Source organism: Alligator mississippiensis, chromosome 6, assembly GCF_030867095.1.
Source record: "Alligator mississippiensis isolate rAllMis1 chromosome 6, rAllMis1, whole genome shotgun sequence".
NCBI classification, from domain to species: domain Eukaryota; kingdom Metazoa; phylum Chordata; order Crocodylia; family Alligatoridae; genus Alligator; species Alligator mississippiensis.
The window spans coordinates 95,244,352-95,269,349 of record NC_081829.1 but is presented as its reverse complement, the minus strand read 5'-3'; the positions used below and the strand labels follow the sequence as shown (position 1 = coordinate 95,269,349).

General features: G+C 42.4%; 1 protein-coding gene across 12 annotated transcripts in view; it reads left to right on the top strand.

Moving 5' to 3' along the window:
* Nucleotides 1-23,692, top strand: part of ADD3 (adducin 3) — a 173,851-nt gene extending 150,159 nt beyond the window's left edge. For 11 of the 12 annotated variants that reach the window (XM_014594684.3, XM_059730187.1, XM_006263287.4 and 8 more), the window contains 13 exons: nt 4,890-5,028; nt 7,635-7,786; nt 7,942-8,022; nt 9,451-9,600; nt 9,956-10,099; nt 10,176-10,274; nt 11,484-11,666; nt 12,865-13,122; nt 14,291-14,410; nt 17,882-17,971; nt 18,948-19,071; nt 20,104-20,199; nt 21,344-23,692. In XM_014594684.3, the coding sequence (XP_014450170.1) occupies nt 4,890-5,028; nt 7,635-7,786; nt 7,942-8,022; nt 9,451-9,600; nt 9,956-10,099; nt 10,176-10,274; nt 11,484-11,666; nt 12,865-13,122; nt 14,291-14,410; nt 17,882-17,971; nt 18,948-19,071; nt 20,104-20,199; nt 21,344-21,642 (1,935 nt within the window). In that variant the 3' untranslated portion in view covers nt 21,643-23,692. The remainder of the gene's footprint in view (nt 1-4,889; nt 5,029-7,634; nt 7,787-7,941; nt 8,023-9,450; nt 9,601-9,955; nt 10,100-10,175; nt 10,275-11,483; nt 11,667-12,864; nt 13,123-14,290; nt 14,411-17,881; nt 17,972-18,947; nt 19,072-20,103; nt 20,200-21,343) is intronic. The other variant, XM_019485981.2, reaches the window with a different exon arrangement.
* The last annotated feature ends 1,306 nt before the right edge of the window (nt 23,693-24,998 follow it).

Sequence of the window (24,998 nt, the reverse complement as noted above, 5' to 3'; positions counted from 1 at the left end):
TGATAAATTCGCCCCACCCCTCCAGAGCTTGGGCATGGATCACAGGACGAATTAATGTTTGTGAAACATTTGGATAATGTCACGGGCATTATTGTTTTCTTATGAAATCTTCTGATCTGTTATCTCAAGGGTTGTCAACTGGGGGTACGTGGGACAGTCCCAGGGGGTACACAGCAGCAGTGCAGAGAAGTGGGGATACTTGGGAAGCGCCACCGCCATGTGCTGCCCTGCTGCCGCCACCACTTCGTGTTTGGCTGCCAGGGGGGACCCCCACCCCTGCTCCATGTCTGGAAGTGGTACCCACCAGAACCGTACTCTCCTTTAAAAAGGTTGACTACCCCTGTGTTATCGTATTAGACTTTGATTAGCATACAATAAATAAGACTCGAGAGACCACACACTGAACAATAAAGAGAAAACAAAATATTGAACGGTTGTTCTTTTGGTGAGCATCTAACATCCTGTGCATTAATGAGGCCTGAACCCTTTGGAAAAATAAGTTGTGATCATGTAGTTACAAGTTGGACTATAATGTGTACATGGCCAGGTTGGCAAAATTGAAGCTGAAAAGGCCACCTTAATTTGGGTATTTCCTCATTTTTGAGTGCCTCTCTTAATAACCTTCTTGTAAAGTAGATTTTTTTTTTAATGTGGAATTTCCTCTCTTCCCTTTGAGGCACACTGGTTCAGCAGTAGGGATGCCACTGCCCACACCTGTCACTGGAGCAGAAGTAGGTAATCCTCGTCCTCCTCATGGACCAGCCTAGAAGAGGCTGGTCCTTTGCTAGTGGGTTTCACCGTGATTTGCTGACAACAGAGGAGTGGTACGGCTCAGGAAGTCCAAGCACGCTCTAGTAAACGAATGTTTCTAAACCCGTTTTGCCCTCCCCATGTCCCCCCTGTTGTTCATGCTTTTCTCCCTTGCCCAACTTTGGTCTCCTCCTTTTGGGCTTTCTGTCAAGTCCCAGTCTCCATCCCCCATTTTTCCCCTCCCTGCATCCAGTCCAGCCTCTCCATCCCGTTTTCTTGATTCTTCATGTAGTCTGCCTCTCCCCTCCCCGCACTGGCCCAGAGTCACGGACACTGCATCTGGCAGAATAAGACTGGGACTAGGAACCAGTGAAGAGAGTTTTGGTGTGCAGGGAAAAGGGATCTTTCTGACAAAGAGACGGGGCGTATGAAAAGAATTGGAATCATCTGGGCAAAGAGACTGGGAAAGGGAAATGGGAAAGAAGGCACAGGTGGGGTGAGTAGTGTGGAGATAGAGGCTGACTCTCCCCAACCCAGACTCTTGGTCCATCCAATCCCAATTCCACTTTCCCCCCCGACTTCATTCCCAATTTCTTCGTGCTCTTTCCAGCCTGTTCCTTTTCCTTCCCACTCCAGTCCTGCTGTTGCCCCAGTGCAAGCTGAGTCGAGTGGCCAGTTCCCACAGGCTGCAGGGGGAGGTCGTGGACAGCATGGGAAAGATGATAGATAGCTTCTTATCCTCCATTCTTCTGGCATGGTCTGCTGCACTTTTGGGATGGCAAATGCACAGTCTCATCAGTACTAAGAGCTGCATGTGAAGGCAGGAGGATGTTCAGTGGGAGAGAGACTTTGGCCATGTTATCTGTTAATCTAACAGGTATGGAGAAAAGGTAGGAAATACAGTCTAGATGAAATTACTATAATGAGGGTGTACACCTAGTGAAAAAACTACGCTTAGAGTAATTACCAGTAGTTCACTATCGGACTTGGAGGGTGCATCAAATGGGGGTATTCAGGTGTTGTCCTGGGCCCAGTGTTATTCAGTATGTTCATTAATGACTTGAAGAGTGATTATAGAGACTATACTTACAGGATCTGAAGATGATCCCAAGGATGGGAGAGGAGGTGTTGCAAGCATTTTTGGAAGACCATCCAAAATGATTTGGATACATTTTTAGAAATAGTCTGAAATCTGTGCGGGCCGGGAGCGATCCGGGGCCCTTTTTTTGCGCCGCGGGCTGTGGCCAGCAGCCTGGACACGCTGGGTCGGAGAAAGCAGGCGACACGCTAGAATTAAGCACAGACGCTTAGTGGTTGATTCAAGATTGTTTACTTACACCGTAGATGGTCGCGGTGTAGGCTGGACAGTTTCCCAGGTAAAGCTCCGCTTAAATCCCTATGTTAAGGACTCGGACAAAACTCTGACTCTCACGAAGTTGTCGAGGCTCCGTGGAACTTTTTGCACGCAGGGAAGAGGGATACGTTGAGGATTGCGCTTGACGACGGGGAGAAGAATCGATAGGTGATCAGTCTATTGATCAGCCAGCTGCAGGGCAAATCTCCGTAGAGGCACTCTGCAGCATGCTCGAAGTTCTCCAACTTGGGCGGAAACCACCCAAGCCTCTTATACGTCCAGCAAGCCAATCGCTAGCCGCCATGTGGGAATAATTTAGAACTGATCAATAGTGGGGCACAAATTTAAATACAAATGGCGGGAACTCCTTGCAACGTGAATTTCTATACTGCAAAGAAGAAATGCACCCTGCAAAGAAAGCTTCAAACGGCGGGAAAATAATTCAGCGGTGCCAAAGCGCACACAAACAAAAATCACACCCTTGGGTTGTGACAAAATCCATACAGTGAAATTCAGTAAAGGTTAAATGCAAAGTAGTATTCCAAGGAAGGAAGAAGCAGGTGCCCAAACAAAATGGGGAATAACTGATTTGGCAGTTGTACTACAGAAGGATTTATAACAAATGGTAAATGGAACATAATTTAAAGTTGCGTAGAAGGCCAGTGTCATTCTGTGATGCCCTAACAGGAGGGTTGTACACAAGACATAAAAGGTAACTTGTATTCTTGAGGCCTCAACTTGGCAATAGGGGCAGAATCAAGTACAGGGTCCAGTATGGAATTTAAAAAAAAATAGTATGTGCGTATATTCACTGTTCTCAGTGGGGGCAGATGACAGAATAAGAAGCAATGCTCTCAGGTTGCAGCAAGGGAAGTTTAGGTTGGATATTAGGAAAAACTCACCAGGAGGGTAGTAAAGCACTGGAACAGGTTAGCCAGAGAGGTGGTGGTAGCTCCATCCTTGGAGGTTTTTAAGATCTGGCTAGACAAAGCCTTGGCTGGGATGATGTAGTTGGGGCTGGTCCTGCTTGGAGCAGGGAGTTGGACTGGATGTGATCTCCTGAGGTCCCATCCAACCCTCATTTTCTGTGATTCTGTATGAGAACAGATTGCTATAAAAGATGTGAAATGATTGGTGATTGATTTTTCTCTCTGTCAGTTAGGGAGAGGATAAGAAGCAATAGTCCTGTGTAAGGAGGTGCGGAGTCTGCCTGGCTGGAAGCCTGGGGGCCAGCTGTCACCGATGACCAGTAAATGAGAGTGGGGCTACAGAGAGAGTTAAGGAATTTGTGGGAGGTGGGGAAGAGAAGAGACTGCTGTGCTGAGAGAAGCACGGAGCCTAGGGGGCCGCTCTCTACGTCTGAAGAAAGACCACCGGTGTGGGTTGGTTTGTTATTTGCATGTTTGCTGTGGGGACAAGGACAAGGTTGTCCCAGGTGAAATGAAACGACTGGAAACCTGAACTCAGAGATGACTGGACTGGCCTTGATAAGAAAATTGGGGGTGTGACATGCTTACATCCTGCCTTGCAGCAAAGTTGACTTTAATTAGAGCGCCTCTTGGAGCTGTTCTAATTAAAGTGCCCCTCCCACCCCGGAGCATGTGTATCATCAGAAAGTATATCCTAATATTAAAGTGCCACCACGTCTCTTGCATCAGCATCTCTGCACTTAAAAATAGCAGCAGGGGTGCTTGAACTCAAGCTCGTTCGACAAGCTTTAGCACAAATGTCCCCACTGCCATTTCTAAATGCGGGGACACCGATGCCGGAGGCTGCTGGAGCACAGCAATTGCTGTGCTCCAGCAGACTCGATTAATGGACTTAACACTAGAATTTCAGTGCATTGGAGCAGCCTTGGCACTCGTGTATAGGTGCCCAAAGATGGTTAAGTCTGGGAACAGATTACTTAAAGAGGTTATAGAATCACCATTATCAGATGTTTTTAAAGAGCAGGTTAGACAAACATCTGCTGGGGTGGTCTAGGTTTACTTGAGAGTCCCTTGGAGCAGTACAGTGAACCTCTTGAGGTCTTTCCCGTCCCTACATTTCTCCTGTACTAACTAGTGAGCCCATGTGAGCTGAAATTTTTTGGTGGTTTCTAATTTAACCAAATACAGGCAGCTTTTCACAGGCATTAATGTAGGTATGTTGTTTGCACAAATATTATAGCCCCTACTGTTGTTGCACAAATTCCAAGTCCCTACTCTACATTCAGGAGGGGTGCTATAGTTATTCAGTTTACTACAATTTTGTAGCAACACATTTTTCCCCAAGTCTCCCGAGGTGGACACCTAGCATAGAAATTTCAGGCCAGATAGTGTAAGTCTGGCAAAGCTATAGGCAGCTGAAAACAGGATCTTATGAAAAGGCTTGGACAGTGAATTGGACAGTGGTACCAATCTCTCCTTCTCCCCTCCCCAAAATAATCCCATTGAGCACTTTTATACGTGCTTGGGGAGAGGGGGTGCTTTAATTAGAGCGGTTCTAAGAGCTGCTGTAATTAATGCACTATAGCATCTCGTGTATCAGCATCTCCACACTTCAAAATGGTTCAGTGAGCTTTAGATAAAGCAGCCCCGCTGCCATTTTGAAGCATGGGGTCACCGATACACAAGACGCGGCAGCTGGCTGGAGCACAGTAATTACCATGCTCCAGCAGACTCAATTAATTGAGTCTGCTCTGACGTGTTGTAACTACAGTGTCGGAGCAGCCTCGCAGCACGTCTACAAGGACCCATTGTTATCAAAGACAACTTTCCTTTATGATTCTCAAATGTTTCCACAGGCTTTCCGAGAAGACCTGGAATGTCTTATTCAAGAACAGATGAAGAAGGGCCATAACCCAACTGGACTGCTTGCATTGCAGCAGATTGCCGATTACATTACAGCCAGCTCTTTTGCAGGTTTTTCTTCATCTCCACTCAGTAAGTGAACTAAGTGTGTGATTGATGATATATGTTTAAAATTCTCTCCATGTTTTAGCAGCACCAGAACCTTACTTCCTCTGATTGGAATTTCTGCTGTAGCTTGTTTTACCAGTTAAAACCATATAGGTGGTAGCCTAGGTAAATAATTTACTTTTCAACTTACACATTCTCCAAATATTTGGTTGGTTCAGGATAACAAGAGGATATCAGCATTATTATGTGCCTAGAAGCTCAGTTATTCTAGAACCTAGTAGTAATCAATAAGTTCACAATTTATCTCAGCAAACTAACACAGCACTTTTTATGTATGCATCAAACTGCTAAAAAATAAGTAACATAGTACTTATCATAACTTGGCACTTGCCTTTACACTTGTTTTACATTTTCAAGGGGAAAGAAATCTATACAAGTGTGTGATTAAATTCACAGATGTCAGAGGCATGAAATAGCTTGTAATAAATAGTAGTATGTGGTTATAAAGAAAAATTTGAGAGTTGTTGCCAGGATCCTGCAAAATTAAATGTTATAGCATTTGTAGAAGAACTCCTATATCTAATTTCCAAGAACTCAAATAATTGAAACCAGTAAAAAAAAAATAAAAAATAAATCATTAGTTAAATATTCATGCAAGTGTCTGAGTTCAGCAGACAAATCTGTCTTTCTGAACTGTTCTCTCCATTGCCTGCAGACTTGGAGGTGCAAATAGGATAGCTCCTTTCATGAGGTGATTTAAGATCTGTGGATGGGAAGTCCTGTTTTGAGTGTTTCAGGGCCTGGAAGCCAAAGGAAGTAGATGCTGTTCAGCACCTTTGAAAATCATAGGGCTTGAAGAGATGTATTTGAATCTGAGTATACTTCAAATACAACCTTTGTGCCATGCAGACATTCAGCCCTACCCCACCCCAGAGTGCTTCAGAACAGCTGTGAAGACATGCAGCAGCATGGCTTTCCAGTTGTTTGAGGGGGGGGAGGAAGCAGAGATCTGCTGGAGCAGGCAGACATTCAAGAAACACTTCAAAAGGAAGCGCTTCAGAGTTGTTCCTTTTTTCCACCTATTGTTTTTGAAGCACCTCAGAGGCACTTGGAGCTCTTCTAACAGCACATCTGTCTGTGGCCAGTGAATCAGAGAGCTGGCAGAAATCCTGAGGGTCATCCAGTCCCACCTGCTGCCCCAATACAGACTACCCCTGACAGTGAACGCCGCGTGCCCCTGGTGGCTGGGGGGCACGGCATGCTCGGTTGGTGACCACCCACAGGCACCGCCAGCAGGGTTGGTGGTGTCTTTTCGCATGGGGTGCACCGCCATGCTCAGAGGGTGCACGTGCACCCCATGTGTGTCACCAGTGCCCCTGACAGTTACTTTCTCGACCTCTTCTTAAAAACCTCCGATGTCTCAACTTTCCTCGACAACTTGTCCCACTGTCCTATGGCCTTTACAGTTAGGAACTTGTTGTCTGAGCCCTCATCTAAATTTGCCTTGCTGCAGTTTTAACCCATTGCTTCATGTCCTGCCTCTGTGGCTAGGAAAAAGAGTTGTTGTCCCTCCTCTTTATGGCAGCCTTTCGAGTATTTAAAAAATGGCTGTCATGTTCCCCCAGGAAAGTATTTGTGAAGAGGGGGAGAAAAGAGTCACCAATGGGAAATAAGGCAGGTCCATGGTACAATTTTCCTATTAAGATGCGACTCGAGCTGTCCAGCAGTTGAAGTACTCCTGCTGTAGTCCTTATTACCTTCCTAGAAGTGACTGAGATGGCTCAGAAATATGAATAGGTTTCTCATTCTGTTCAATTCTACGAAGTCTAGTTTTAAAAAACTCCCAAGTAGGATGTAAGAATAGCTTGCTAATCTTAAAGCTGTTCTGGGAACTGTCCACAGCAATCATTTATGACTCCTTGAAGCATGAAAGAGTTCAAAATCTTAGTGGTGCTTCAGAATATTCCTCTGCATCACCAACTATCACTTCCCTCAGAAGTTGGAGACTTTCACATTATGTTCGGGTACAACTTTTATCCAGGGGCTTCTGGGGAGGTTGCTAGAAATGATTGCAGCTGATGCCACCTCAAGCAGAGGCCTGGACTAGATGACTTCTGCAGGTCCCTTCCAGCCCTACTTCTCTTTGGTTGCTGTGAATTGCAGTTCTTGTATATGACTAGTGATGGCCAGAATTGAGGCTCCATGGGTGCCTATATATGTGCCAGGAAGCTGCTCCGACACGCTGGAATTGCGGTGCGTCAGAGCAAACTTGATTAATCAAGTCTGCTGGAGCGTCCCAATTAGCATGCTCCAGCCAACTTCTGTGTCTTGTGTATCAGTGTCCCTGTGCTTCAAAATGGTAGCAGGGGTGCTTTAACTAAAGCTCATTTGACGTGCTTTAGATAAAGCACCCCCACTGCCAGTTTGAAGCACAGGGATGCTGTTACATGAGACACTGCGGTGCTTTAATTAGAGCAGCTCTTGGAGCCACCCCCCCCAGAGCACGTGTAAAAATGCCCTACAATAATAATTTAAGTATATTCCTTGCTTTTAGAAAACCATAATTGTAAATTATGTCATTTGTTCTATTTGACACTTTTTTTTTTCTTTGCTGCTTTTTTTTTTTTAAGGCCATGGAATGGTGACCCCCATCAATGACCTTCCTGGAATAGATACCTCCTCGTTTGTTAAGGGAGAAAAACTTACTCGTTGCAAGTTAGCCAGCTTGTATAGGTTGGCTGACTTGTTTGGGTGGGCACATCTGGCAAACTCCTACATCACAGTGAGTATTCTTCTGAGTAAAAATGACTACTTGGGTTTCCCGTGCACAGTTAAAATTAAATAGTCTAACATTACAAGTGTTTAATTTTCTGAGAATTACCTGACTTACAATCGATAATAAATCAATCATCTTTTCTTTCCTCCCCTTGTTTACAGGTAAGAGTGAGCAAAGAACATGACCACATTCTTATCATTCCAAGAGGTCTGTCTTTTTCTGAAGCATCCGCCTCCAATTTGGTATGTGCTTAGTCGGCATTCACAGCAATTGCTAACACCTAGCTTGTTATTTTTGGAAAAAATTGTGGCTACAGAAGTAGAAAACTAAACCCAGAAAGCATAGGACATTGGCACCAGGTTTTTGTTTGCCCCTTTCAGAGTTCACTTCCTTCTGTTTTGCTTCCATTGTTGCTTTAGGAGCCACAGGGTTTGGGCATTTTTTCATCTAGTCCACAGAAGCAAGTCAAATCGAATTTCCCATGGCTGTTAATGTCACAAACTTCTTACTGTTAACACTTTTTATATGGTGCTTCAGTTCTTCAAGGCTCTTACATACATACATTCCTGTGATGTCCATGTGAAGGAGTGAGGCATGCCTTCTTATCCCCATTTTATTGGTGGGAAACTGAATTAAATAAGTTCTCAAAAGTCAAAAAGGGTGTTTGGTATATGGGTAAAAATTAATGCACAGGAACTCTGAATCAAGAGCCAGATTACCAGATTATGCATCTCATGGTGCAAAAGAGCTTAAGAATGGGTTCTCCAAGTTATACCTACTAATGAGCCTTGATGGCAGTTACTGGAAGAGAACAGGAGTGGTTGGGGCAGTGCTGCGATCATTTGCCAAACAGAGCTGAATTAAAATCACAAGAAGAGCATCTAAAATGTTCAGCTATTCTTTTTCCCTCTCCCCCTGTCTGGGAATCTTTTTTTAATATTTTCAGAACTTTCATTTAACATTATTTAAAAAGTAGTTTTTTAAGATTGAATGTCCGCTTTCCAATTAAATTGTAGTCGGCTTTTATAAAGCGTAGACTAAAACGTGAGGAATGAGGACGCCTAGTACAATATGCCAAGCGCATTGTATAAGTGTGCAGTTTATGTGGAACTTCCAGTGATGGCATTTGTTATTCTTTGCCATTTTAACTTGAAAATGTTTAGGTGGACATACGCTAAATGTGTCTATGCTGGTTTGAGCCTCTTGCAGAGTTGTTTTCTGGTCGAATTGTGAATCTGTTTTGTTTACTAGACTGCTGACCGGTTCTTTAATTTACCAGGCCAGAGAAGAATGCATCTGTTTCATCAAGATCTACCCTTTAACCTCTTCCATGATTTGTTTTCAACAGCTGGCAAGCTCTTAATCCACAGGAGGCTTCACATACATAGTCATGCCTGCCCAAATCCTTCTAAAAGTTATTTTACTCATTAATGTGGCATAAAAGCAAACCTACCTCAGCCTCCCCTACATGAGCAAATTGCAAGTAAAGATTACATACAAACATTCCCAAACTGAAATTTCTTCATGTTGGCACTTACTGAGTTTCAGACGGTCTGTCATCCTCCTCTCCCCCCACCACCGCTACTCTCTCCTCCCAGTAGACTTGCAGATCATTGCAGTCTAGGCCAACGTGTAATAGTTGCACATGTTTCTTCTGTTTGATTTCCCAGGTTAAAGTAAATATCCTAGGAGATGTAGTTGACCAGGGGAGTACCAATCTGAGCATCGACCATGCAGGATTCAGTCCACACACGGCCATCTACTCCACGCGCCCTGATGTCAGATGTGCGATACATATACACACTCCTGCAACAGCGGCCGTAAGTCTCCACTGCTACTAACATGGACTGAGGAGGAAAAGGTTTAATATATATAATTATTGCTGCCTGATATGAGTTGAGATCTAGTAGGTATAGCTACAGTTCACTTCTTGCAATAGTTTATACTTGCGTGCCTCTCTTGACTTCAGTCATTCTTGACATGCATGGGAGGCTGCTCTTGGAGGGTAGTGAGAGTCCCCAGAGAGATCTGAGGTTCTGAACATTTCAAAAGAATAGACCAAGTGTCACATGAGGATCAGCTCCCATCTCTCTTTGTTTGCAGAAGGGGAGCACGTACAAGTTAAAACTCGGTTTTCTTTCTGCAGCTTTTTTCAGTGCTGTTTCCTTGAAACAGGTTTCTTCCATGAAGTGTGGGATCCTTCCTATCTCTCAAGAGGCTCTGATTCTGGGAGACATTGCTTATTACAACTATCAAGGATCTCTTGACGAACAGGAGGAGAGAATTCAGCTGCAGAAAGTTCTTGGGCCCAGTTGCAAGGTATCCCATGTTTTTCATAAACCCTTTGCATATACTGTACCAGTTTCTACCATCTAACATTGTCTTCATTTACTAGGTGCTGGTGTTGAGGAACCATGGCGTGGTAGCTCTAGGAGAGACATTAGAGGAGGCTTTTCATTATATTTTCAATGTGCAGCTAGCCTGTGAAATACAGGTAAGGCAGAGAGGATTAGTCTCTGTTCAACTTCTGGAGTAGATGGATCTGCTATAAGGGATGGATGCAGTGGGTGGACCTGACACCAGTGGGGAGAAGTGGGCTGTGACAAAGTTCAGGAAGACTTCTGCTATTAGAAGCAGTAGTTCTGAAAAGTTCTGGGGGGGCAAAGGGGAGGCTGTCTCCTTTTGCAGATTGGCATTAGGAGTGTATTTCTGTTTACTGCTTTGCATGTGCCCAATTAGCTGTGTTAGAACCACTCTAGGAATGACTTTTACTTAGCTTAGGCACCACATGTTGGCTTTGCCAGAGTAGAGCAAATTGGGTCACACTTAAATGATACTGCCCCGTGGGACAAACTCATTCATTAAAAACTCATTACATCGCAGTGCAAAATTGCAGCATGACCCCATTTCATGCTGAGTATTTTGGGACTCATGAAGGTTTTGCCAGCTGATCTTTTGAAAACTGAACCATTAGAGGGAAATGTAGCAGAGCAGGAATGTTACAGGGTAAATCCTGTGTCACTGCTTTCCAACAAGCATCCTTGTGAAATCTTATTGGTGTTCTTTAATTGGGCTTGCGCCTGTGGGTGCATACCCTTGTCCTAGAGACTACAGCTGCATGAAGTTTCCTCCCATGACTGAACTCCAGCTCTTAAGGGAGGAAGGAAGACGGCCTGCATAACACTTGGTCTTACAGTCCCCAGCTCTCTTACTCGAGCAGGGTGCTGAGACCAAGAAAATAGTTTTCCCTAGGAGCACAAATCATTTCAGAACCTACATAAACAAATGCTCTTTAGGGCAAGATGAGAGAACAGTATTCTCAAAAATAAATTAAACAATCTAGAAATCACTTGTTAATGTCTCAGTGGGTTACTGATTAGATATAATTGTCTTTCCCTCAAACATCATAGATGATTCTTTTTCAAAATTGAAGTTATTTCTTTGTGTAGTGAAGCAAAAAACTACTTTTGGCACTTAAAAATAGTTGTTTATGAAATCAGTCCTTTTGCAGGCAGTTATTAGCTGATACTGCCATTCACTCAATAGGAATTTTTCTCTGAGTCTTTTATTAATACCATTACCTTAATTTATTAGCACAAGAAAAATAAGCGCAAACTTTTGGAGTTAATGTCTGTGTGGTATAGTGAGGCAAGCTAAAAGTTCTCCATAAGAATATAGATAAATGTGTGCTGTTACGTTACAGGTTCATGCATTAGCTGGTGCCGGTGGAATAGACAATCTTCTTGTACTAGACCTGCAGAAATACAAGCCTTTCACACACAATGTGGCAGCAGCTGGAGGAGGTGGTGTTAATATGGCCTCTCAACAGAAGTGGAAGGTTGGAGAGCAAGAGTTTGAAGCTCTTATGAGGATGCTAGACAACTTGGTAGGTGCACGGTTACACCACCACATGTGCAATCTCATAATGGTCTAAAAGCCCCCCAATGCCTTATCTGTCTGCGGAGTTAGACCCCAAAGGAGGAATTTTCCATTTGGTTTTTCTTTGTAAACTTGGAAATACACAAAGCAAAGTGGTTTGTATTAAATATTTCCCATATCTGAACGTTTGACTTGAGACAGGATATGGATTTAAAAAAAAAAGGCTGTCTCTAAAACTGAATGTGGGCATCTAATAGCAAGAATTTTCACCAGGAATCTCTCTCAAAGTTGCATCACTTTTCTGTGTTAAGGTGTGTAAATATAGTACTCTACCAACCACCTCCTTAGAAAGTAGACTTGAAGGCTCTGTTTTTATTTTGTCATAAAGTTTTAGTGTTCGTTCTCAATTTTGGCTCATTCAAAATGTGCACTCAAAAAAAGGAAATCCAGTACGTTAATACTTGTTTGAAAGGAATTGTAATATCAATAACAAGTGACATTCTGGGACAAGCTTTCTTTGCTTCCCCTCTGTGGCCTACCTACCTGTATTACACATCATAAATCAAGGCAAGAACTTCTTTACCTAGAGGCACTCTTCCTCCTTTCACACAGGGATTGAGGGTGAGTGGAGTCCTGCCTTCTCCATGTGTTTTCCTTCCTATCCCACACTCTGCCACATGTGCTGACCAAAAATCTCAGCTGGCCCAGAGACAAGGGATATGCTGTGCCAGAAAAATTGCTGATACAGCTTACTTCCTCCCCTCCGCTCACACCATGGGGGGGTGAGCAGATACCAAAGGCTGATGAAAAGTCACTATTCTAGACCCAATAATATAGATGTAACTTGACACCAGAAAGGATCTCTCTATTGGTTTTAGGTGGAGGGGAAAAAAGATTGTTACCAGTTTTTACAAATTAATTTTAATTCTTTCAAATTGCATTGCCTTTAAAGGAATGCGGCCGGGCAGTTAAGTGTGTCAATTAATGATTTCCTAAAATATGACTCTGTTTTGATGCTGACTGTTGTTAATGTTTTATGAATGAACAAAACAATACTATTTTACAAACAAATGTTCCAAATCTGTTGTGTTAAGGAATTGTGAGAATGTGTTCAATTTACGTACGGTGATAGGAGTTTGCCTTGATTTCTTATTCTTCAGATATTATTTTTGGATGACCATTTTTTGATTTTTAAATCTTCACAGGGGTACAGAACTGGCTATGCCTATAGGCAGCCCTTAGTCAGAGAGAAACCCAAGCACAAGAGCGACGTTGAGATCCCAGCCACTGTGACTGCCTTTTCTTTCGAAGATGATTCGGTTCCACTTTCCCCCCTCAAATTCCTAGCACAGAGACAACAGAGGGAAAAGACAAGATGGCTGAACTCTCCCAATACATACTTGAAAGTGAATGTGCCTGAGGAGTCTTGGAACGGAGAAATGAGTCCCAGGACTAAGATCACGGTAGGAAGCTATTTTAGGTAGTCGGTTTGTTCTCTTGTTTGACATGAAAGAAAGTAAATTATATAGTTTGTCAGGGAATCTGATCCAGTTGTGAACTCCATTTTTTAAAAACAGGATTAACTAATTCATTAAAAAAAAAGCTAGCAAACAAGAAGATTTAACACCAGTATAGCTGCTACACTAGGCAGGTGTTCGGGAAACTGTTGGTGCTGGAAGAGGGGATAGTTTTATGACCCAGTCTTCAGAGTGATTTTTCTCTTCTTTATTAGTTCCTCTGGCTCATGTAGCAGAAGATTTTGTTCCACATCTGGCATGCTAACAATTATCTGCATTGAGTGTAGTCTGTCATTATTGTAATTGTATATGGACACCCCTTTATCTTTATTTCTTTTCAAGCTCTAAATCACCCTGTACTTGTGCATCTAGGGCACTGTTGTCTCTGGTCAATGAAAATTAATCGGGACTTTCTTCAGAGCCCATTAATGAATATGATATGGCATTGGTCGATGTGATTTCTGGTGTCTCAAGTGTAAACATACTGCCTCCACCACAATCCCAGCCAGCCCAGGGAGAGACCAGGGCTCTTCTTTATTATGAGCCCGTTCTGATGATACAAATTTTAAGAAGCCTGCGAGCTCCCCCTGGTGGTAGTTGAACAGTTCTTTTGTAACCGATTTGGGAGACAACCCTTCACTGCCAATAAAATGTTCCTTAAAAAGGGAAAAATGCCAAAAGCAAAACCTGCAGTGAGCAGAGGCAGAAGTTTATGAGAACAAAGCGATAAGGGAAGTACAGATTCTAGAGCTATTGGAGACTGCATTAAAGGAGTAAGAGCTGTGGTGTTTAGCTGTCTCCTGTAGGCTTTTAGGAACAGTAAACAGAGTCCTCTGAATGCAAGGCTGCACTTCTGTATCATTTTTCAAATGAGTATGCCCATGGTTTGCATGGGCACAAGCATACATAATAAGCCTCATCTTTGTGGGCCAGGTAAGTATTGCATCCATTTACTAGGGGTTTCATGCCTGTGCTGAGGTCTGGTAAAGAATGAACTGAGAAGCTAATAGAGTCAAGCAGTCGTTCTCCAGGTCTTTCCTCTGATCACTAGGCACACATTTCTCCATGGCCACCTCTCCCTTCTTTTAAAACATTTGAACTGTTTTTCTTTAAGTGGATGAAAGCTGATGAGTCATCCAAAACCAGCGGAGGAACTCCAATCAAAATTGAAGATCCGAACCAGTTTGTTCCTCTAAATACGAACCCCAGTGAAGTGCTGGAAAAGAGAAATAAGGTATGATGGGTTTTCTGTAACGATAGTTTAAAGTTTGAATGTTGAGCAGTCACTCTGGAAATGAGAGATTGGAGATGGTTCAGGAGCTGTAACATATTTAGTGGGAGTTTGGGTCTAGAGCTGAAGCTGACAGCTCTGACCTAGCTATCTGTTAAGGGTGCCTCTTCTCAAAAGAGTGCAGAAACACCACTGGCTAGAATATCACTCCAGCACCTTTAATTTATTTTCAGCTTCTATGAATGTGAGAAACAGCCAATTTAGCAAAACTCTCCTGTTTTATGAACTTTTGTACAAATTACAGAAATTTGAAGTTTGGACTTGCTTGTTTAGTCATCTTCAAGAAAGACAAAAGTCATTACAACTAGAAAAGTACTACTCCTAGAGCGTGATTCGCTTAGACTTGCTGAGTTCTGCCTCCCTTGACCTGGCACGTTTAACGGTGATGCAAGATAAAGACAAAAAAAGGCTCTGAGGGAGTTCACAAGCATAGATCACTAGCTACTTTTTCTGCACAGTCCACCAAGACTCCACCAAGGCCTAACTGTTCCGTCAGGTGGAGTGCTCTTTTTTTGAAGTTTGGGGATTTGCCTTTTTGGAAAGGGCCATTCCATCCATCATCCCTGGGAACTGAACCTGATTCAGGAGGAACAACTCCCTTCTTCCAGAAAGGATAAACAAAGCACCACCCCATAATCACCCAGACATTGAGTAACCCCATGTTATCAGTCCCAGACGCTACGTTTTTTTTCTTCTCAGGGAGGTTGACAAGTTGTTTGCCTCATCAGAGAGAAGCTAGACTCCTTTTTTTCTGTCACAGTTGCCCTAGTAAGCGTATTAAGCATTGGCAGCCATCTAGACAGAGGGCTGCTTGAGGAGAGCAGCAGATCATTCATGTGGGACTAGTTCTACCTGTACCTTTGTGAGCAGAGAGGCTCTTTTGTCTTCTATGCTTATGTAGGTCCAAGTCACAGAGGTGGAGGACAGATTCAGAGGCCTTGCAGAGGACATGCATTTTCTCTCCATGGGGTGTTTCACAGTATATCTTGGGCACGGATCTTCAGAGGTGCTGGAATGAAGCCGGAGGATCAGCATGTACTTTGCTATGAGAAGCAGGGGGAAGGATCCCGCTGCAAATCTCCTGAGCACTCCAGCTGTGCTTCGCTACACAAGATATACCATCCTTATGACACCAGTGACAGTGGGAGTAGGACTTGCAGAACAGAGATAAAATTTGCTTTAAATACGATGTGTCAACTATAAGTACATAATGCTGTGCTCTGAACTAGCTGTTACAACTCAGGAAAGAGACCTTGGAGTCATTGTAAGGTAGTTCTGAAAAGTATCAGCTCAGTGTGCATCTGCAACCCAAAAAAGCCAGTAAAATATTAAGTGTCAGTAGGAAGAGATCTAGAAATACAATAGACAACATCAACATGGCACTGTACAAATTCATGGTGCACCCACATTTGAATACTGTGTGCAGTTCTAGTCTCCACATCACAAAAAGAATGTAGTAGAAAATGTACAGAGGTGGTCTGTAAAGGTGATCGGGAGTATGGATCAGCTGCCATAATGAGAGAGACTAAAAAGGTTAGTTTGAGAAGGAGAAGGTTGTGGGGAGATAAGATAGAAGTCTATAAAATCATGAAGGGTTTTAACAAAGTAAATAGCAAAGTACAGTATTTATTTAAATTTAAGACTAGGTTTCTTCCCCGCTCCCCACAACCAGCATGGGGGATAAAAGGCCCTTGTCTTAGATTTGCATACAAAGTAGGGATGTGCAAAGCGGGCCCTATTCAATTCGGATTTGGCCCAAATCAGGGACAGTGATTCAATTCGTTGGTTCGGATCACTGTCCCCGATTCGATTCAGCCAAATCTGAAGATTTGATGCTGATTCGGAGAATGAGCAATTCGGCCATAGACACAGCTTTAAATGTTTTTTCTACGTTCCTCAAGGTACCGGCACAGCTCATGAACGCTGCAATGCTGGGGCACATGGAGCGTCCCACAGGAGCACGGGGGGGCCCTCCACGCGCTCAGTGGCGATCCCAGAAGTGGACCAGAAGTACTTCCGGGTCTGCTGGGGAGCGTGCGGGTGGGGGACCTGTGCCTCCCCAGCCAGCGATTAGCTGCAGGGGACCCGGGGTGCCCCCCCAGACGAAGGAGGCACCAGTCACTGAGCCAGGTGGTGTGGGGGGGCCTCCCTCACTGCACTCCCCAGTGGACCCAGAAGTGGACAGGAAGTGCTTCTAGTCCACTTCTGAGTCTGCTGCCAAGCGCACTGGGGACCCCTCCACGCTCCTGTGGGACACTCCATCCGCCCCATTATCGCAGCATTCACGAGCTGCCTGGTACCCAGAGATATGTAGAAAAAACATTTAAAGCTGTGTCTGTGTCCGAATCGCCGAATCTTTCTGAATCAATTCGGAGGGTTCCGATTCGATTTGGAGAGATTCAAGGGTCCTCTGATTCAATTCAGATTCGGAGATTCGGCCGCCGAATCGGGCTGAATCTCTGCCGAATCGAATTAGGGACCAAAGCTTCACACAGCCCTGATACAAAGCAGAGTGGGCTACAGGCAGCCCTTGACGTTCCAACTCTGGCCCCAGCCCAGGCTCAGAGCCAGAGAGTCAGACTCACCACAGCCTCCTTCCCCCCACTCTGCTTGCCTTGTGCAGCTTCTCCCCCCTCCACCTTCCTACTGTCAGCTCTGCTCCTGCTTGGGCTGGACTCACTCCCAGACGCAGAGTACAGGGAAACTCTGCCTCCTGCCTGGACAATCAGCAGCACCACTGCTGCTATGTGGCTTTGCAAGGGCTGCACTTCCACGTGCTGTGCTCTATAACCTAGGATGGAAGAGAGCCTAAGCAGTGTCTGACAGAAGGGGAAGGCAAGGAAGGAGCAGATTGTGGGGGGAGCCGCTGCTTTCCCTGCTGTAGCAATGGTGGGTGGGATTTAAGACTACTCACCAATAAATATGAAAGATTTATACATTTTCCACGTATAGAATCTAACTATTACAGGGCTATCTTAAACTCAGGGTCATGTTAGATTTAAGTAAGTATAGTATTATCCACCAAGTCTTTGAATTAGACAGCTGGGAGCCGCCCGCTGAAATTAACAGGAAACAGGTTTCAAACAAACAAGGGTACTTTTTTTTGCCCAATACATAATATTTTGCCCTCCTGTTGTTGCTGCAGAAGGTTCTGGAGGCAGATTGTACAGCCAAGTTCAAAAAGACACTAGACGGATTCATGGACATTAGGTCCATTAGTAGCTGCTAAACCAGTCATGGATGCAGCCTCTGACATCCCTGAACCAGCGATGGATGCCAGGGAGGGACAACACTCTAGATGTGCCCTCATCTCAAGCATCTGCTGCTGCCACTGTCAAAGACAGGATACTGGGTTAGATGGACCCTTGGTCTGATGATATATGACATTGCTTATGTTCTTATGTCTCCTTAAAGATTAGGGAGCAAAACCGATATGACCTGAAGACAGCAGGACCACAGTCTCAGTTGCTTGCTGGAATTGTCGTGGATAAAAAACCCTGTCCAGTAAGTGCCTGTCACAAGTTGGGTTTAATGTATTACATTATATGCTCTGGCAGTTTTTCTTTCAAGCTGATTTACTCTGCTAAGAAGGTTTGTAACGAGGGGAGGTGTGTCCACCCTGGGCTCTTACTATTGAGTGAAGTAAATTTTATTCAGTAGTAAATGGGCTGTGTCCACACTACAAGAGACCTGTTTAAAGCTAGCTCAGGTGTCTCTGCACTGTGCGACAGTCATCGCTGTGCCTGCTGCATGGATGTATCCTGAGAGGCAGCCAGTCTAGGAGAGGGGGTGGGCATGTTCACAGATAAGAAGAAGGTCTCGGTACTTCATTGTCTACAGAAGTTGCGTGAATTCGAATTTTGAGCGAGAGCAAAAGTTTAGAAAGTTGGGGGAAGTTTTGCTTTTGAGTCATGTAGGTATCTATGAAAATCCCATCCGTAGTCTGCAAGTGGTAATCGTGTACCTTTCTCAAGTGTGAAAATACACTTTAAAAAAGGATTTATTGCCAAATGGTTGTATAGCTCTGCTGGGTGAAATGAACCGAATGCGGTTAGATATTTGTTCCATGCATGCGCAGAGGGTTGAAGTACATGTTTATTACTTCATTCAACCAGTGCCTTGATGACTGCTCTGATACCTTCCTAAGTAAAGAGTGTGTGAATGCCTACTGACAGGTGTACCTGTGACAGCAATGGGTCAGTCGCAGGACATGTCTGCTAATATTTGCTTGCAAGTGATCATAAAAAAGCTTTCTAGTGCCTGGAATTTAATGTCAGAGCCCATTTTGTTTAAATGAGCAGATGTTTATTACAAGCTTATGAGAAAAAGCTGCTTGATTTGAGACTATTCCAGTCTGGCTATTTTGTGTTACTGCTGCTTTCTTAGGTCATCATCACCTAACCTCAGAGGAGAAGAGGACTGATGTTGCAAATCTCTGCTGCTGTCCCTGACATGTTTCTTTTGCCTTGTCTCTCTCCAGCCCATGCAGTTTGAAGAAGATGAGCATGCACCACCAGCCCCTCCCAATCCCTTCAGCCGTTTTACAGAAAAAGAACTGGAAGAGTACAAGAGGACGATTGAGCGCAAGCAGCAAGGAGTGGAAGGTCAGTGGTCTCATCTACACATTGGGTGGTGAATTTTAGGTGGACACTTCTCAAGATATTGTGAAGTAATGAAGTGCTTTTAAATGTAATTAAATCTTGAGGTTTAAGTTTAAAAACAATAATAATATAAAAATCCAGTAGGTTAAATGTATAGTATAGATCCAGTAGCGTGCGAGAGAGAGAGAGAGAGACTTTATTTTTGGACTGGCTGCCATCTTGGGGAAACCTCAGAAATAATTACCGTTGCAGAGTTTTTTTCATTCTTAAGTTATTTTTTTCCCTCCTTTGTGCAACATTTGGGTTCTCAAATCCCAAAGTCTACATACAAATGGAAACTGGCTAGGTGCACCTTAACATGGTGGTGACTTTCATGTGGTCTTCTAGCACTGTGAATTGCTGACATATGAATAGCCTCAACTCTAGCTTTGGAGAGTTATGTGGGCAATCTCCTAACTCCTAATGCTTTCAGTATTTTAAAATGTGCCTTTACATTTTCTTATTTTCAAAAGCTTAAAAGTTCGGAGGTCAAAGCATTTTACTTCAGTAACTTTTCCAGCAATCCCTGTGCCTTCATGAACTTTTACTATCAACTTTTTATAACTGTCTTCTAATACTGCTGTTCTACATAAGGATTTGTAATTCAGGCTTATTTAACAGCGGCATTTATAATATTCACTTCTGCACTAATACTGTGTGGTGGCTGACTTCTTAAAGATGCAAATGCCATCCTAGATTCCATGTATATCACATGGTTATGGTTAGATTGCATGGGATGCTTGCTGCCTTGTGTTGAGCCCCACTTTTAATGCCTTATATAAAACAGCCAGTATCTAACGATTTTTAATAGATGAAGCCTGTAATAATTTAACTTCCTAAATGTGTTGAAGTGCTTGTATGTTAACCTTTACTTCTGGATGACAGTAGCACGAACAGTTCAATAGCGGCAGAGATTTATATACTGTATGCACTAGCACTGATAATCTTGCTCTTTTTTATTTTTGCATGGCTACTAATTCAGTTCTTGTCCTGCAGATGCTGAACAGGAATTATTCTCAGATGACGGTTCATCTGTGTCACAAATTCAGTCACAAACTCAGTCCCCGCAAAATGTCCCAGAAAAAGTAGAAGGTATTCCATGCAATTTCCTCCAGATTTCCAAGAACTTAATGCCCTGGGTCACTTACGCTCATTATGCTCTGCAAGAAAGGTGTCACGTAGCCTGCTCTCAGCAGTATAGAAGCTGGAATTCAAGTATTTCGGAACAACATTTTTGTTGCAGCCAAAGTGTTTGCTGCAATCTTTGTACCTCTAGACTTTAGTGGGTCATTCTGACTTGGCTTGGATTTAAGATGTTCTCTAAGTCAGGTGGGCTAGAACTGAATTATTTTAAACAAGCAGCCAGGCCAGGACTCTGGCTATCGTCAAACCTAATTTTTGAACACTTTGAAAAGCGTGGGGGAGCTGCTACTGGGAGGGCACATCAACTGTTATAGAGTAACTGCTACAGCCCCCAGCTCCTGGAGTAATACCGCTGTGCTACATCCCAAAAATTTAAAATTGCAACAATTCTGCTACATGTATATTGTTTCAGGAGCAGGAAGATGTAATAGTAACATTTTAACAGTTTATATTGGTCCCCTTTGATATCAGCATAACTCCTTTTCTTCAAGTCAATCAATCATTGAATTCTTTCCCCCAAATTTTTTTCCTGATGTAAAGCTCACAGGGAAAGAGTATGACTGCAAAGCAAACAATGAAATGAAATAAGAGGCACATACATTGTCTACTACTCCCGCTTACTATGTAGCTGGTATGCAGGAAAAAAATTTTAAAATTTTTTAAAAATACCTAACAGACTTACAGAAGAGGGCGGCAGGAAAGCACTGAAAAGTTTTATATTCAGAAAAAGTCCATGCCTAGTGGCTGGATCTACATATATTGACTTCTTGCAGTCATAAGTACTGGTAATTCTCAGTGTACTTTAGGCTGTTTGGTCCTCATAAGTTTGTAATTTTTTTTGGATGGGACCAGTTCAACTTTTTTCCAGCCTGGTGTTCTTTTATGCAGTTTGCATATTATTGCTTTGTGTCTCTTTACAAAAACAAAATAGAGAGCACAGATGAGGGACATGAATGAGCATCTCAGATTTTCTGTCAGTTTAGATGTGATTCAAGTCCAGACTTTATTCTGGGCTTGATTTCTGATTTTTGTATGGACAGTATTCATAAAAAGAGATAATAGCAAAACTTTCCTTTTTTTTTTTTTTTAATAGAAAATCATGAAGATCTGTTCACCCAGGACATAAACCTGATCTCCGCAGAGGTACCAGTTGTCATTGTGAATGGCAAGGATGATGCGCACGATGTGGAAGAAGATCTCACTAAGCGGGTCAGCCAGTTAACCACTAGTACTGTGGAGAGCGTAGAGATTACAATTAAAACCTCTGAAAAGATTGAAGAGACCCTGTCCCCGGAGGGGTCGCCTTCCAAATCCCCATCAAAGAAGAAGAAGAAATTCCGCACGCCATCTTTTCTGAAAAAGGCCAAAAAGAAGGAAAAGGTGGAAGCATAAGTGCAGCTTTGTTAGGAGGTGACATTGCACATTTTTAGACCACATTTAAGTCGACCATTAACATAGTAGCGGTAGGGGTGTGCAGTAAACTGGACCTTAACCTAAGAACAAAACTGGAAAAGGTTTTATTAAAAGCAGTTTTATGTTAATTAAGAAGTTAATTCATCTCACACTTAGTGTGTCCAAAAATTGCTATGAGGGTTTGAAACGTTCAATAGTTTTCACGTAGAACTACGCTGGCAGGTGCTCAAGTACCATCATAGCAATATCGAATACTGTCACAATACACAGTAGCAAGTTACACCTGGAGTATTTTGCAGACTGTAACATCTTCAGTACAGTGAGTTTCTAATAAAGTTGCTGTTGAGTGATCATACAATTTTTTTATTATTATTTTTAAACTGCTGCCTCACTTGGTAATCGGATCATACATTTTGTATTGTGATTTTTGACCATATATTTTATGTTTCTGTACCACTGTTTGAGTGCGTGCATATTAACAGCACACCTATAAATTTTTTAAGGTTAGATCACATAGAATTATTATACACTGGCACATAATATTAGAAGAAAAACTGTGTAAGAGATTTTATTTGGAATTATACAAAATGTGTAAGAATTTCATTCATCAATAACTTTTTGCCAAATATTTCATTTTAGTGAAATATAATTTTTGAAGACTTATTTTTTATTCTATCAGTTGGGGGAGAAAGCCCTTATTTTTCAATAAAGGGGATTTTATACACTTAACATTGATAACTTAGTTTAACTGGCAAAACAAAAAAAAAGATTTTATATGTTGAAATGTTTGTATACCATTCAGTATAAAAGTATTATAAGCATGTGAACCAAGCATTTAACAGTAGAGTGTATTTAAGGATGCTTGGGTTAGAGTGTACTTAAATATAATTCAGGAATCCAGGGGCTTAAACACCCATAAGGTTAAAGCATATAAAGTTAACTGGATTCATGTTTAAATCTTACTGTTTTTCTCATGATACTGCTAATGGATGAAGAAAAATAATCTCTTAACAGAACCAAATGAAGGAAACAAAACTGTTTAAAAGGGAAAGTGAAATAGCAGGGAAGTAGAAGGAGACAGAGAGTAAAAGTTTGGTGATTATTTTTGTTAAATATGCGATATGGATTGTGGGATATTTTTATTAAATCGGCAAAATGACATTTCCACGTTAGAAGTTTAAATGATTTATATGGTTTCATATGGAGTTCACCTTATTTTTTTCACCTTCATTTGACATGTCGAAGGGTCTCATGACTCTGTGTCCTTTGGATAAACCCAGAACAAATTAGAGCTTAGTGCCATGGGTAGTGGAAGTACTGCCACTTGCTCATTTTTACTGAGGTTTTCATTTTGCTTCTTTTACTGTATTGTAAATACAAACTAAACCTAGAAATTAACATAGGGCTTTTTCTTCGCTCTGTCTCAAAATTGCCATTGTACATCAGCCATTGCAATAGAAAATAAATTTAAAAGATCAGTGTGATTCCCAGATTGCCAGTTGAAATATTATGCAGTATATTGATTGTTTAAATATGGCTGGAGGGTTGTTTGGCATGCAAAAATGTTGATTATAGCATGTTCTGGGGCTGGTTAGCTTTGATCGTGTGAGTGTGACAATGCAGCGTTGGAATGGATCCTGGATACAATATTCTAGATATCACTAAATACTGGAATCAGTGTTTTTAATCTTAGTGGAACCTTTCAGTTGCTTAACTTGTTTTTTATGTTCTACATTATTTGTGTTGTATTACAACATACGTAGAAACAGTAACCTGTGAACTATGCTTTTCATAACTTTTTTTTATTTTTAAAATATATCTAAATGAATGCAATGTGCATAAATATTTTTTAAAATGCAACCGTGAACTATTTGCACCTTTTGCTAATGCCTCTATTTACTTGCTTTGGCATAAAGAATGAGCCAGCCAACTTCGTGTCCTGTGGAAAATATATAAATGTTATCTGAAATTGCTCATAGATGTAATGCTAATTAATGTTAAATCACAAATAAACAGTATTTTAAATAGATAGATTTTGTACCGCAGCCTTTGTTCATCTGTTACTATGATCTTCTTGGGTTTTTGCTTTATTTCAAGGAGCGCGGAGAAAAGTTGCCCTACTTAAAGTGCATCTTCAGCCCTTCCCCAGTCCAGCCTATACAAGGGAACATCTGAGAATCAGTGTTTCTGCTACCAATTTATAGGTCAGAGTGATGATCCAGGAGTCCTGTGGCTAAAGCACCAAACCTGGCTCTCAGGAGCTCTAAAGGCTGTGTTATCCGATGCATCTGAGCACCTCATACACCTTGGGCAAGTCGCTCTACCTGTCCCTGCATGTTTCCTTCTCTGCAAAGTGAGGTGGAGCGTACTGCCTTCAGAGCCGCAGCACGAGGGACTCCTTGCTGTGTAGGTTCGGAAACAGCACTTCCATAGAAGCATCTTAATTTAAATTATCCTTCCTTTGTTTTATTAATAGTAGGAGAAAAGTTCCTTGGATCACTTCAGATCATTCTTTATGCATGTTGTGTTCTGCCAGCCTCTAGCATACCTCGGTATCTCTGCCAAGTTGCAAAAGTTCATTTATTTTGTAGCCTAGGTCACTGTAAAGACCTGATCAATGCTGTTGGAACTTCCTTTGGAGGTCTTTCTCTCCAACTTATCAGCCTTTGATTATTTGCCCACAAAAGCCAAAAACAAGCTTTTCACAATTCCACTGATTGTTTCATGAAATTGTGTCTGTCCCAGTGTAATGCATAAGTTCCCTCAGAGATGCCCTTGCATGGGATACCTGAGAGTACCCACAAACTGCTTTGTGCTGCATGAACACATGCAACACCCTGGTATCAACCCTGAATAGCTAATTCTGGAGAGAGAAAAAACTAACCAGTTTTTGCTTATTTCACGTGATCTCTCTTTGCTTTAGGGAGTCTGAATCCATGGCCCTCCTCCCTGTTAACCAAGACCAAATTATTTCCTGGAGTTAAAAAAAAAAAAAAAAAAAAAAAAGTGATATTGTGCGAGCTAGAACATGTTAAATAAAGCACAGGTACAGCAGATGTGTCGCTCACAGCACTGTTATTGGGAAGCACGGGATGCTGGAAAGCCCAGCTTGAATGGGATTGTTGATGCTGTCACAACTGCAGTTGCTAAATCCAGAGAAGCTTGACCATTAAGAGAAAAACATGCACCTCCCAGTTGTCCCCGCCACCATGCAATAGAGCTCTACTGAGGATCACACAGAGAGAAGCTTTTGAAATAGACCACGAAAAGAGACGCCCCGATTTTTTAGCAGCTTTGATACCATTTCAAGAAATAGTATAAATAATAAAATAATA